This window comes from Wyeomyia smithii, chromosome 3 (genome assembly GCF_029784165.1).
Source record: "Wyeomyia smithii strain HCP4-BCI-WySm-NY-G18 chromosome 3, ASM2978416v1, whole genome shotgun sequence".
NCBI lineage: Eukaryota > Metazoa > Arthropoda > Insecta > Diptera > Culicidae > Wyeomyia > Wyeomyia smithii.
This window is the reverse complement of record NC_073696.1, coordinates 102,044,824-102,060,820: the sequence shown is the minus strand read 5'-3', so window position 1 is coordinate 102,060,820 and position 15,997 is coordinate 102,044,824. Positions and strand designations below refer to the sequence as shown.

Genomic DNA, 15,997 nt, shown 5'->3' with positions numbered 1-15,997 from the left:
GAATTATATAATGAATGCTTTGCACTTTTTTACTCATTGAGGCTTGGCGCTTCAATGTAAACTTATACAGCAAAAAATTGAGGTAATCTTTTCAAATATATACCCGATCCAAAAAAATAACGTTGCAACCCCGCAATTGAGGTCAGAGTCCAACATTTATTAGGTTATATCACATCTTCTACATTGATGTGAATTGCATAGTGCCATGTTTTTTTTTCTGCATGACCACTATCAAATGATTACACATACTTTCCGATCATAGTTTCTCACCAAAACGAGATTAACTCGAACGATACACGCTACCAATCGGAAAAGGCAACGAATAGGGTAACGGAGGTATTTTGGCCAGCTTTGGGAAGTGTTCGCACAGTTCATTACAAACAAACACAATTTTCCAACATAAATACTGCCGCTCATAGCAAGTCCGTCCCATTTGCGTTTTGGTGCTGATGAGAAAACAGCAATTAAAAATCGTAACACTTTAAGTGAAATTTTGCACTCAAATGCTTTTTCAATCTAAACCATCAACAGAATTTAGTACTGCAATGACAATCTAACACTTTTGCATCATAAAACTTGCATAAACACCGAAATTTGATAAAAATTTTTTGATAATCATAAGCTGGGACTCACATGCGATTACTTTTAGAGTACGTAGCCAGAATGATAGCAAGTCAGTCCCATAGCCAGCTACGACCGGTGATGAAAAACAAACTACTGCAAATCGATGGCGGTGCTATAGCTTGTGTTTGGAATGAATCCATCGCTGGTCAATTCATAAATGACCTTCTCTCGTGCTTCAATAAACAAGTTTTTTGTGAGAAGCATAACACAATGTACCAACTGCTCAAAATAAAATTAGATTTTGTTTTTACATTTGATACTACTGATAAATTCGAAATTAGTTTATGTGTAGGAACTTGTTCTAAATTTTCCTGAGAGCGGTCACACGTTCGTGACGGCGGACAGCTTCCACGTAGCAGTGGAAGCAAATATGAAAGAACACCTATAGGAAAATGTTTGCTTCGTTAAAAACAGCTAAGTAGCGTACTGAAGTATTTGAAATTACTGACAAATTCTTCAAAACGAAATTCACGCCAATTATTGAATAATTCTTGCCCACGTCTTTTCATAAAATACGGATAAAATACGAAAACTAGTATTTAATAGAGAATAATAATTAATAGAGAATGCTTTAACTAACAATACAGTGACACACCTGAAGCGTTCACTGTCAACAAACAACAGCTGAAAAAAGCTACTGGTGGAAACTTTGTCTTGAAGAAAACATTGTACTATCACCTAGAGCCACACGATGTAGAACGCGTAAAATTCAATCAAACCTCCTATCGAATATCATTTGGTACACCCAATTCTAAACCTGAAGACCATACGTTGTGGTAAATATCACATTTTTCATAATCATTATTGGCTGTGGGGTTAAATTGCAAAGATTTTAGCAATGGGACCGACTTGCGATCACTTTTGCTATGGGACAAACCGACTTGCTATTTTTTTCATAGTTCCTCAGAACAAAGTATTCAAAAATATTTGTTTCATCGAAAGTAGATATAAAAAGGAATTGATTCCATAAATAAACTCAAAATTGACAAAAATGCAATTGGGACGGACTTGCCATGAGCGGCAGAATACCTACTCTATTATACTATTGTTAATAGCTAAGTGTCTATTTTAATATACACCGTTCAACAATGCAATATAATGAAAAATATCCTAGAAATATCAAAATTTCTACGAAGTACTAAAAACATATTTTGGTCCATCAAATTTTTATCATGGCCCACCTTTATATCTACAGACGTGTATGGAAATAGTTCGGACAAATTATAATTAAGATCATCATCGGTATTTTTAGAGCAAAAATAGTGGGTTTGAGGAGAGTATCCTTCTGCTGTGAATTTCTGTAAATTTTAGGCATCTAAAAATGAAATGATTTGGCTTATAGCGGTTTTACAGGCATTCTCAACCAATTTCATATCGTTAATTGTGATAAATTATGAAGTAATTACCTGTAAATTGTCACAAGCTTCTTCTTTGTTCACGTGCAACGGCCGAACGGTAATCAAAGAGGTGTCAAAACTTGGCATGGCGAAAATATGTTTGCTTCAGAAAAAGGCAAACATATTTCGGCCATGCGTTTAACCACTTTTTCAACTTTTTCCAACATGTTAGAGTATACAAACTGTTTCTATGGCATTTTATTGATGTTACTACAACAACGAGTTGTTTCAAAAGCATACATATTTGTTACAATAGCTTCCGGACGTTGACTTGTATATTACCACTTCCTCTTGACTTTGGGTTGACTCAGCCATGACTTTGAATATGTATGAACTAATTCCAAAATAACACTACCTAAAGCCAGTTTTTCGCCGAAAATTATAGTGCAGTATTATTCTTAGGTGTGTTATTCAATGTTGCATGCATAGTTTTCTAATGTTCATTGAATTTATCAGATAAAATGCGTAAAATGTTACCGGGTGGGCCAAAATATGCATGTGGGCCAAAATACCCCCGTTACCCTAGTAGCACAAAAGCGAAACAATCCTGAATTATTTACAGCCTTCTCACAGGCATCCTTTCAGATGAACATGTAGGTAAGGATTCGCTGGGAATTCTGCTACCGGATATACGATAAATATCAAATATCTACTACGTACTTACCGCTATAATCATGGTGAAATTATCCAGGAAACCGAATCCGATGAACGGTAGAGCATTTACGAGTCCCACTGTAAGCAAGATAAGTGAAATTCGAACGGATAAGTTACGACATACAATTCCCAGCTGTATATAGTATATCTAGTTTAGTTTATATCTAGTTTATCATTTCCTTCAGCTGTAAAAAAGTACGAGCAAAACTTAGATACTAACATTCCGCTGTCGGAACTTGACCTTTCTGTTTATTGGACACACACTTGTGCAGCCAACAGAACCCTTTACTTCAATAAGTTTTTTTTTGTTTTGCTTTCAGAAACTGTTTCACGTTTGGCTTACTAAAGCAGGTATTAGACGACGCAAATATTTGCTATTTTTGGTACGATTTTTATTTGCACAAAATAAAATCTGTATTGAAAAATAGCAAATATTTGTTTCGTCTAATAACTGCTTAAGAACAAGCAAAACAGTTTGGTTCATTTGCTTCTTTGTGGGCGAATAGCTACGCTATTTGTTTTGGTTAATGGGTCAGCAGATAGCGGCACTAATTTTTCATTGGCGGTGTTCAGCATTGCTTTTGCGAATAAGAGACGAACGAATTAAATCGGTGCACGATTATTTCCTGTACTTTTCTGTGCTTCATTATCACGCTATTACCACACTCAACAGCAACATTATTCAATATAATGAACCTGGTTGATTTAGGCTAGTTTGAAAACAGCCTTACCAAGCATGTTGAGTGCGTCATATCAGAAGTATGTTGAACATTCAAAACGTTGTTTTCAAACAGTAAAAATTCAAAAACTCTACGCTTCTATACATCAGCTACACATTTGAAAAGTTTATTCACGGCACAAAAATACATAATTCCCATACAAGGTACAAACATCGACTATTTTTACTCAATTAGATTAGTTAGATAGAACCGCGCCTCAAACTTTTTAAACTGGTTATGGTTAGTCAAGCAAATAATTCGAGAAAAATCCATTCGGCATTAAAAATGTACTAGTAGTATACAGAAGAGTTACAAGCGTGTAGTGTGAAATTTCCATTTGAGGGCTAACACTACTTCAATCTTCAACTTCTAAACTTCAATGGTTTCATCAACCTAATATTAAAAAGACTGAATAAGCAGTTTAATGAAGCGTTGTTATTTGTAGTTCTTATTTATTCAAAAACAATGAAACATTCATGTAAAATGAAAAAAAAAAATTTTTTCTCTGATTCGGTTATATATAGTGAAAAAAAAACCCGGAGACTATATATAATCGAGTCCGATTTGTATTAACAATTAGATGATTGACGATTATCAGGGGCGACTCGTCCATAGGTGCAACCTGTGCAATGCACATGGGGGCTTCAGGCAAAAATGAATCTAAAATCCAAATTCATGCTCTTATTTTTTAGTTTTATTTTTAAATAGTAACAAAGGGAATTACTTGCTTTTATTCGCGGATAAAATTGTAATTACTTCCCAAACTCTGATTTTCAGAATTTTTAGTTGAACAGGTAGGTTCAACAGTCACGAGTCGCTCCTGATGATTATACAAAAATTAAGTCGGAAAGGTTTGATTAATTGGTATGATGTCTTTGACAAAGTTGTAGACTATATTTATTCCGTTCAAAATAAAAAAAAAACGAAACGCAAAGCATACTTGTCAAAATTCTCATAAAAAAAACAAAAATAATAAATTTATTATTCTTAAAAGCTCGCTTTTCAATCTGATTTTTTCCCACGAAAACTACATAATGTAAGCTGAACATTGATAATAAGTTATTATAAGTTGTAATAACTGTTTGAACTTGGAGAAATAAAAAATAAAAAAAAAGTGAAACTTTTTAATTGTTTTTCCGTATAATTTTTTTTTTTCAACATAAAAACTTTTATCTACATTTATGCCAAAAATACCATACCGATCAAACAAACCGTTTTGGCTCCAAACATTTTTTTTTATTAATTATAGACACTCGGCGCAAGAAATACTCCTAGAATTAGATTTCCCGTTTGCACAAAGGATTTTGTACTGACATATGAATCTAACCTACAAAGTTTTCGTGAAAAAAGTTCAGATTGTCGAAAAATTATTTCTTTAGATAATTTTCAAAATATTTTCATGTGTTTTTTTTATATTTTTTTCTGACGATGTATATTTTTTCTGAAAGGACAGTATTACTATCTACAACTTAGCTGAAGACATCATGTGTCCCAAGCAGGGGAAAAATGTACCGAGCGATGACATTTTTTTGATGACATCAGAGAGCGTCACTCTATGACAAAGCTGGTATTGGAAAAATAAAGACAGCCGACAGATAAAATATATTGCGACTATAACATTACCGGCTAGTTTCCCATACACGAATGTTTTTTTCTTTGCTGTACACCTTATTCCCATATCAACGATAGCATGTGTGGTTATATATAACATTCGGTATGCGATACACACATCCTTCATTGCACAGCCGCTCTATTGGCGAGTTTGCTTCTCTTTGCACTAGTCAGCCTATACACCAGAGAGACGCCGAGACACTCACCGTTAAGGCAACTGTCAACATCAAAACGGGCGAGCTGTATAATTTTGCATTGCCGTTATCCGTTTTGATGTTGACAGTTGCCTTAACGGTGAGTGTCTTGGCGTCTCTCTGGTGTATAGGCTGACTACTTTGCACGAAGGCTGTCGGTGAGTTGCCGAGCAGTCCTTACGCTTCTTCTTCCCACAGCCTTTTTTAACAGCCGTCACCCGACATCCATCATAGGCAAATAGAAAAAGAGAGGGAAAATGTCTCCGGTGGATTCGGTCTGTTACCGACACGCGTTGTTTGTGTAGTGCGGACACGACCGTCTGTATAAAAACAGCTTCTTCTCTTTTCTACATTCGCAAACACCGAAAACATCCTCAAATAATACCGAATCGAAACACGGAGCACATTTTTCGTTTCCTTTTGTTAAGCTCTGTTGCCAATACATTCTCAATGTAACTATCGGACTGCCAGCACGACAGGTATCACGAACAAACAGCAACAGGAAAGAAAACCCTTAGCAGACAGTGAAAAAAGCCTGTATCATTGACATGCCTGGTCCCAAGTACCTGCTGCAAAATTCATATATATATATATATATATATATATATATATATATATATATATATATATATATATATATATATATATATATATATATATATATATATATATATATATATATATATATATATATGTATATATATATATATATATATATATATATATATATATATATATATATATATATATATATATATATATATATATATATATATATATATATATATATATATAAATATATATATATATATATATATATATATATATATATATATATATATATATATATATATATATATATATATATATATTATATATATATATATATATATATATATATATATATATATATATATATATATATATATATATATATATATATATATATATATATATATATATAAATATATTTATATATATATATACTAGCTGACCCGGCAAACTTCGTCCCGCCTATTTTAGTGTTTAATTTAATAATTTTAAACATTTCAAACTTATTGATTCCTTGCGATTGGATTATATCGTTTAAAAATAATTGGTTTATCGGAATGGCAACATCCTCAACTTTTGGCTTTTGTACATGACCTCTATTCCGGATATCTATTGGGTTCATTTCAGTTATTTTCGTTGTTTTCCAGAAACTGAAAGTGGTCATCTTCTAACTCAAAATGGTGTCCAGGGCCAATGCTTGGCTTCTTTACATCATTTCGATTACGGACTTATCCATATGTAGTAGTATTCGGTTATTTTCGGCTGTTTCCCAGAAGTTGCCAGTTTTCAATTCAAACTGTTGTCTAAGGTCAATTTATAGCTTCTTGTATCATTCTGGATCCGGTGATCCGGAACTGCAGCCACAAATCGACCTCAGACAAAATTTCGAATTGTAAGATGGCGACTTCCGGTGCCTGGAAAACAGCCGAAAATGACCAAATAACACCCAATATGAGTGTTTCTTCAACCAGATTGACGCTAAGAGGCCAAAAATTGTCTCCTAATGCCAATGTGAAATCCAAGATGGCGACTTCCGGTTTCTGAAAATCAGCGGCAAATGACCAAATACCACCCAATATGGGTATTTCTGGGATTGTTATGATACACTGAAGCCACAAACCGACCTCTAACAACAATTTGAATTGTAAGATGGCGACTTCCGGTGTCTGGAAAACAGCCGAAAATGACCAAATACCACCCAATATGCATATTTCCGGGATTGTTATGATGCACTGAAGTCACAAATCGACCTCAGACAACATTTTGAATTGTAAGATGGCAACTTCCGGTGTCTGGAAAACAGCCGAAAATGATCAAATACCACTTAATATGAGCGTTTCTTTAACCAGATTGACGCACGTAGGCCAGAAATTGTTCCCAAATGCCATTTTGAAATTCAAGATGGCGACCTCCGGTTCCCGAAAAACAGCGGCAAATGACCAAATACCACCCAATATGGGTATTTCCGGGATTGCTATGATGCACTGAAGCCACAAATCGACCACTGAAGCCAAAAATCGACCTCAGACAATATTTTGGATTGTAAGATGGCGACTTCCGTTGTCTGGAAAACAGCCTAAAATGATCAAATACCACTCAATATGAGCGTTTCTTTAACCAGATTGACGCACGGAGGGCCGAAATTGTTTTTAAATCCAAGATGGCGACTTCCGGTGTCTGGGAAACAGCCTAAAGTGACCAAATACCACCCAATATGAGTATCTCTGGAACTAGAATGAAGCTGAAAATTGACCTCAGACACCATTATGAATTGTAAGATGGCAACTTCCGGTTTCTAAAAAACAGCCAAAAATGGCCGATTTCCATACAAAATAAGTATCTTCGGAACCAGAATGATACACAGGAGCTAGCATCGACCACACCATTTTGAATTCGAAGATGGTGACCTCCGGTTTCTGGAAAAACAGCCGAAAATGACCAAATAACACCCAATATGGGTGTTTCTTAAACCAGAATGACGCTCAGTGGCCAGAAATTGTCTCCAAATGCCATTTAAAAATCTAAGATGGCGACTTACGGTTCCGGATCACCGGATCCAGAATGATACAAGAAGCTATAAATTGACCTTAGACAACAGTTTGAATTGAAAACTGGCAACTTCTGGGAAACAGCCGAAAATAACCGAATACTACTACATATGGATAAGTCCGTAATCGAAATGATGTAAAGAAGCCAAGCATTGGCCCTGGACACCATTTTGAGTTAGAAGATGACCACTTTCAGTTTCTGGAAAACAACGAAAATAACTGAAATCGAGTCTCCGGATAATCGAGTCCGACCTGTACTTGTTACCTCTAAAAACATTCACATACCAAATTTGGTTGTATTTGGTTGATTGGTTCTCGAGCTGTGCGATATTCGTATTTTATTTGCATGGGACCCCTCCCTTGTAGAAGAGGGAGGGGTGTCAAACCATTATGGATATATTTGTTACCCCTAAAAACATCGACCTACCAAATTTGGTTCTATTTACTTGGATAGTTCTCGAGATGTGCAGAAATTTGTGTTTCATTTGTATGGGACCCCTTCCTTCCAGAAGAGGGAAGGGTGTCGAACCAACATGGACATATTTGTTACTCCTGAAAACATCCACATGCCAAATTTGGTTCCATTTGCTTGGTTAGTTTTCGAGATGTGCAGAAATTTGTGTTTCATTTGTATGGAACCCCTCCCTTGCAGAAGGGGGAGGGGTCTCGAACTATCTTAGTCACCTTTCCCGGCCCCTAAAAGCCCTATATCAAAATTTCACGCCGATCGGTTCGGTAGTTTCCAAGCCTAAATGAATCAGACAGACAGACAGAGCTGCTTTTATATATATATATATATATATATATATATATATATATATATATATATATATATATATATATATATATATATATATATATATATATATATATATATATATATATATATATATATATATATATATATATATATATATATATATATATATATATATAGTGAATTAGTGGATGAACTATTCGTAGGAATATAATGAAATGTTTTATAATTCAATAATTTATTAGAGTGGCAATGCAAAATTTGACCTTCAAATTACGTTTAGCAGTATAGTTCAAATGCTTTGCCTTCTCGAAAAAACTCTTCATGCAAAATTTTAGCTCAATCGGACTTTGGTCAGAAGAACCTAAAAACCTAAAAACGGTTTCTCGCTCTATTTCCCTATTCCTCTATTTCCCTATTCCTCTCTCTCTATCTCCCTTTTTTTCTCTCTCTATCTCCTTTTCTTTCTTTCTCTATCTCCCTCTTTTTCTCTCTCTATCTCCCTATCTTTTTCTCCCTCTTTATCTATTTTTGACGTGGGACTACGTCTTTGTTTTCTTTACTGGTATGCATTCTGTGAAAATGAAAATGAAACTGGCAAATGTTGCGTCGGATTTCAAAAGATAAAAACAGCATAACCACATGATGGATAACAATAACCAATATGTTGTTGGATAGATAAAATGTTCAACAATTTTGTAATACGCTATTAATCATTATTTTTTCGTTGCAAAGCGGTAAAAATCGATAAAAAGTGTCAAGGACAAATTTACGCGAACAATGAACCAATCACATGCGAGCATTCCTAGCACAGACGACATGAATAGACACCAGCCATTGCCTGTAATATTCTCTGTATCAATATTCAGAAAAAAAATCGGCAGAGTCTGCCCGTTCCAATAGGTCAATTTATGTTTGCTTCCATGAGCCTAGACTAATTTGATGTCTCGAAGGTAAAGGGTTTCCGAAAAGTTTGAAAAAAAGGGTTGCCTTTTCTTTAACAATTTCTAAACCTCCTGTTAGAGCGTTATGAAACCGATGTCTTGAAAGGAAACATGCTGGTAAAAGCAACAGTACCGTAGTGTATATGTGGAGCAGAGCGCAGCTTGTATGAACTTTACAAATTATATGATATACTCATATTAGCTGTCTTCGTAATACAGTGAATGTAATTGTTGGCAAATGAAACAAGCTTGTGAAGCAAAACTTTAACTTCGTTGTATTTGTTAAAAGTTGTTTGCACACAAAATAAACATTACAGACACAATATCACCAAGCGTGAATAAAGTTCTTTCGAGCGTTATTAAACATATTCCTGAAAAAATGAAGGGGAAGCTAAGAATTAAAATACGTAAATCACTGGACAAACGAATTAATTCTATCTGTAATTACAGTGTTTAGTCCCACGTCACCATTTCATACAACCTTAGGCCTGTATACCTTAAAATATTTATTTTATCTCTTTCTCTCTCTCTCTCTCTTCCCCTTTCTTTCTCTCTCTTCCTCCTTCTCTTTCTCTCTTCCACTCTCTCCCCCTCTCTCTATCTCTTTTTCTTCCTCTCTCTCTCTTTCTCTTTCTCTCTCTCTTTCTCTTTCTTGCTCACTCTCTCTTCCTCTCTCTCTTTTTTTTTCATTCTCTCTTTCTCTCTCTTTTTTTCTCTCTCTCTCAACTTGCCTCTGTCTTCAATGTTGTCAGATTCACATTTCCCCATTCTGGAAGAAATTTCTGACCACTGAACGGTTTCATTTATTTCAAAGGATAATATAAATGTAAACTAGCGCGGCAATGCGTTGTATGAAAAATTGAATTTAAAGAACCGACTATGTGCATTTTGTTTATTTGCTCGAAAAAATAACCTATGCAAAATTTCAGCTTAATCAGACATGATTTAGGGGTGCCTCAAAGCACTTACAATTTCAGTGTTTTGATTCTCGAAAATTAACATTTCTAATAGAAAATTGTGTTTAAGATGCCTAATAAACATCAAAATGATTTACATGTGGTTTGGTAAATCATTTTAACGTTTATTAGGCGTTTTGAACCAGATTTTTTATTAGGGATGTCCATTTTCGAGGGTCACAACATCAAAAATTTGAACACTTTGAGGCACCCCTAAATCATGTCCGATTGAGCTGAAATTTTACACAGATCATTTTTCTAGATCAATAAACAAAATGTACATGGTCGGTGAGACAAGATCATTTTCGCTGCCACCCTAATGGAAGCGTTACGTAATTATTAGTGCTTATTTCCACACCTACTGCCTAATTCAGCAATCCACCCCTGTTTTCTTGATCCGTATATGACTTATGGACTGCCACGGTGCTCCCACATCTAAACATATAAAAATGCAGCTCTGTCTGTCCGTCTGTCTGATCCATATAGGCTTGGAAACTACTTCACCGTGAAACTTTGTATATGGGTTTTTTTTTGTGTGTGAAAAATCTGTATATATGGGGGTTTTAGGGGTCGAGAAAGGTGACTAAGATAGTTCAAGACCACTCCCTCTTCTGGAAGGTAGTGGTCCCATACAAATGAAATACAATTATATGCACATCTCGAAAACTAACCCAGTAAAAGGAACCAAATTTGGCATGTGGATGTTTTTAGTAGTAACAAATATGCCCACATTGGTTTGACACCCTTCCCTTTTTCTGGAAGGGAGGGGTTCCATACAAATGAAACACAAATTTCTGCACATCTCAAAAACTAACCCAGTAAAAGGAACCAATTTTGCCAGGTGGATATTTTTAGGGGTAATAAATATATCAATAATAGTTTGACACCCCTCCCACTTTTATAAGGGAGGGGTTCCATACAAATGAAACACAAATTTATGCACATCTGAAGAACTAACCAAGTAAATGGAACCAAATTTGGCAGACGGATGTTTTTAGGGGTAACATATATATCCCAAAAGGTTTGACACCCCTCCCTCTTCTATAGGGGAGGGGTCTTATACGAATGAAACACAAATTTCGCACAGCTCGAGAACCAATCAACCAACTGTAACCAAATTTGGCAGCTGAATATTTTTAGGGGTAACAAACATATCCATAATGTTTCGACACCCCTCCTAAGTAACAACATTGGTTATAGCAGAATTTTTTAGCGTTTGATACAACCAAAACATAAAACCTTCAATGCCGACCACGCAGTTATAATAACCCACTAACAACAGCTATAAACACGTGTCATGACTAGTTGGCCCAGCTTTATTGAAGTTATCAAAACTTGATATGCGCTCCGTCATAGAACCAGATGTTTTTTACAACATCATGTGCTTGTCGTAGAATGGCTCCGGAATTTTAACTGCGATGAATTTTCCTAATTAAGTGTAATGCATTGAATTTTATCTTGGTTTTATTTTTCGATGAAAGTTTTCCGACTGTGTCGCGAAAAAAGAATTGTGTAAATCGTTGTGTTTCCATATCAACTGACTATTGAATATGTTATTGTCCTTAAAATCGTTTTCATTCAGGTAAAACACATGCCGTGAAAATTTATTGGTGAAACCGTCCACGAATTTTATCGTGGATACTACTCGCCGCTGAAATTCTGTAGAAAATCAATGTTTATTCAGTACTGAACTCATCCACGATCTGTTGCATTTTGTAAAATGTACGCCTTTATCAGAGTTTCGGAATCGGCAATATAGTAAAAGACGAACATGCTATGCAACGCTATCTACATACATGTGCAAATAGATGTAGATGAAACATAAACTTACGGCCCGTATAAATGCAATTAATAGTTTACCATTTGAAATAATTTATAATTTGCTGAAGAAAAGATGTTAAATAGGTTAAATTAATAACAAAAGTCATTATTCAATTCAAACCTGATCATAAACGTCTGTGCTTAGCGTACTAAAGAAACAATTTCAAAATTTCCAGAGGTTTATTCCTCCAGACATATGTTAATTAGTTGCAACCTGTCACATTCTCAAAATGTCTTAATATAATTTTATTTCCTGTTTTACGTTACTTTATGTTATATCAAAACCAGCAGCTGTTTCAAGAAATTTATTATTTCGCATTCAAACTTTAAAATTTTATAAAGGAAGTAGCTAGTTCGTTTTAAAACCCCGAAACTTTATCGAGCGTCGACTGCTGTGTACAAGCATCTCAATGTAAACTGGAGTTGCCGGTTATACAAGTTTATCGGTATTTCACTAAAGCTGTAATGCCGGTACAAATGTAATGCGTAAAATGAATCCATTTCAAAAAAAAATACTATCTTAGAACGTCTGTAATCAATATATATATATATATATATATATATATATATATATATATATATATATATATATATATATATATATATATATATATATATATATATATATATATATATATAATTTTTTTCGTTATTATCTGTGAAACTCCGGCGAAAGAAGAAACAGACATTTATAATTCTATATCCGGTAACAGCCTAGTTCCCTGAAGAAACCTGGCTACTCTGCTGAATGAACAGTTATTTTTCTTGACAACACGTTGACGAATGCGGGAGAATTTTGCACAAGTAAGTATGTTGTTCGAGATAATTAATTTTGTGTTGACAGCATTTACATTTTAGAATGCCTTTCAAAATTGTTCAAACTTGCGAAGAAGGAGAACTATGCCTAAGCATTGTACCTTCCGCCTGGGAAAGAGATGGTGTCTTATGGTGGCCGAAAACAACAGGTGTTGCAAAACTGCTGCGAGACAAGAATTCACATCCTACTTCGAAGTGGCAAACGATGCAATGCATCAAAAAACGGGTTTGCCGTTCAAGGGCAGAGGCTGAATCTGAACTCAACAAAATGGAGGCACTTTCGGACACTGAGACGGAAATGACGCTTACAGTTCCTGCTAAGCAAATACCCAAAAACATTGCATCGAACCTGAACATAACGAAGCGCGAACCAATAAATTTCATGAGTTTGTAACACTTCCGGGAAGAACCGAGTCCGTAGAGGATGTTGTCGAAAATACCGTGGTAAGTCAAACAAAAATATATTACAGGACATAAAACCCAGTTTTCTTTTAGGCTACAGAACTGCAACTGACAGATGAACACATCCAAAATGTTGTGTTTATTTCACAGTTAGATCAGTTATCTGGAAGCGATACACTCTTAGTGGAGTCCATTCAAGATAATCATCTAAAGTCGCTATCAGTGGAAACAGTTGCAACCAATCAAGCTAATATTATGGAAAATTTGACAAAAAATTTTTCTTGTCTCGCTCACATAAAGACAAGCATGGACTATCTCAACGAGAGAGTTTCACAAATTGATATGTTCACTCGTGAAAAGGCACCGCAGCGTGCACGATGGCTCGACCAGATCGAAAAAGACTTACGGGTGATGAGACGCCTGAGTAACTGGCAAAAAACAGCCCAAAACCGAGCAACATGGCGATAACTCTGAAGTACAACCCGAAGATTTGCTATTGCCTATTGACTCATTGAATATATTGGATGAACTTGAGCAAAATTTGAAGGATCAGGCAGTAGTGGCTAAATACATAACAACTCTGAGCCACATTTGTGGTACAAGTGGTAGAGAGAATGGTATAGACTGTTGCTATCGTCTCATCGACAACTTTATAACTCGACAGTTTCTGACAACTTGTACCTGCACAGGTATATCACGAGATAATAACGAAGCAGAAATGCTGAATGGAGAGTCTGATCGACAGTTGAAAGTTCCATTCGTAATGTACAAGAATATTCGCTGCCTGTTTTTGAAGCTTATTTAGCAAGCTGATAATAGCTTTACGGCGATTAAATGCGACGAGTTTTTTAAACGTGTGCTCAAAAACAGCAAGCAACGACTGTTGTCCAAAACAGTATCCAAACACAAGAACCGCCAAAAAAACTTTAAATACAAAGTTCGTCATGAGGAAAAATGAAAACCATACCAGTTAATACATGAATTTGCTTTGATTTTAAAATTTGATTTTGTATTCTTTGACTTTGTATTTTAGGAGAAGATATATTTTATGTTCTGATTTTTCATTTGATATGCAGAGAAAATAAAATTAACCTTTAAACGTTATAACGTTCTGTACTGTCTCTAAAAAGTCTACACTTCAATCCCCAAAAATATCCCCAACAAATTTGCTTTAACGTGAAATTTCTGACTCGAGTATATTTTATATTTGGAATAGATGAAACAATGTTGGGTACCGTTAGTTTGAATATCTTTTCACCCGCTTATGTTCTTCTCGATGCAATCATTTTACCGTTCTTTTAACATAATCATCATCTTAAAATCTCAGTCATTCGCAGGAATAACAGTTTTCAAAGAGATTTAAAAATACTTTTAATCTACTTGAAGGTTTACGATGGGCTTCGCGAAATCCAATGTAAATCTCAGATGGAAATTATGTTGTAGTTTTTTTTACTAGTTTTAAGAAAGTCTACAGTACCCTCTGAAATCTGACGTTAATGCTAAAGAAATCTAGTTTTGTTCTAAGGGCATTGATCGGTTTTATAGAATAACTGTACACTTAATTTCATGACTGACAATATAAAATATCTATAAGAAAGTAACAAATCCCGCAGGCATTTCAATTGTTACTTGGGCTCCTTATTCTGTAAGGGAGGGGTTCCACACAAATGCACATCTCGAGAAATAATCAAGTAAATGGAACCAAATTTGGCATGTGGAAGTTCTTGGGAGCAAGAAATATTTTCATGGTGATTCAACACGCCCCCTCCACTTCTTGATGGGAGGGCACTTATACGAATCAAATACAAATATCTATGGTGGTTTTTCACTCCCCCGGAAGGTGAGGTAGGATTCCCATACAAACTAAACAGAAATTTCAACCAGGTTTCCCGAAAAACAGCTTAAAATGATCGAGTCGATGCACAGAAGCCAAAACTCGACTCCAGATGCCATTGCACAATGGTCCAGAAACCAAATTTAGGGGGAAATTTGGGTCTAGAGCTCTATAGTTGTTACATATGATAAAAACGCTTATTAAAAAATTATCAAAAATGAGGGTGACCAACATTTTCAATGCAAAAAAGTATCTAACCTTTTTAACTTAGTAGATAGGAGAAAAATTGGTTCTACAATGTTATAGCTCCATTAATTTTAAGTAACTTTGTAAAAAAAAAGTTTTTCTCTATCTTTGAAAACAACCGATTTATATTGAAAAAACACATTTTACCCTCTAACTTTTCTGTTTCAAGTTTTATCTCAGAACTGTCTTTGAACGGCCTTTAGAGCTTTCTAAGAGAAACAATTTGCAATTTCTAAGAGAAACAATTTGCAATTTTCATCAAAAATATGCGTTTTTCATTTGGATGTCATTCTTTTTGGGCAAACATAAAAAATACCTCTTGGTCTCATTTTTAAGGGCATACTTGACTCTATAAATGGAGGAATTTTCAAAAATATGTTATTTTTTTAATTCGAGTAAATTCAATTTAAAAACAAGACGAA

The 15,997-nt window shown here is 34.9% G+C and overlaps 1 protein-coding gene across 2 annotated transcripts in view; it reads right to left on the bottom strand.

The window, feature by feature from the left end:
• LOC129733227 (transmembrane protein 65) overlaps window positions 1–15,997 on the bottom strand; it is a 110,610-nt gene that overhangs the window by 3,063 nt on the left and 91,550 nt on the right. For both annotated transcript variants that reach the window (XM_055694902.1, XM_055694903.1), the window contains one exon: window positions 2,686–2,753. In XM_055694902.1, coding sequence (XP_055550877.1) covers window positions 2,686–2,753 — 68 coding nt within the window. The remainder of the gene's footprint in view (window positions 1–2,685; window positions 2,754–15,997) is intronic.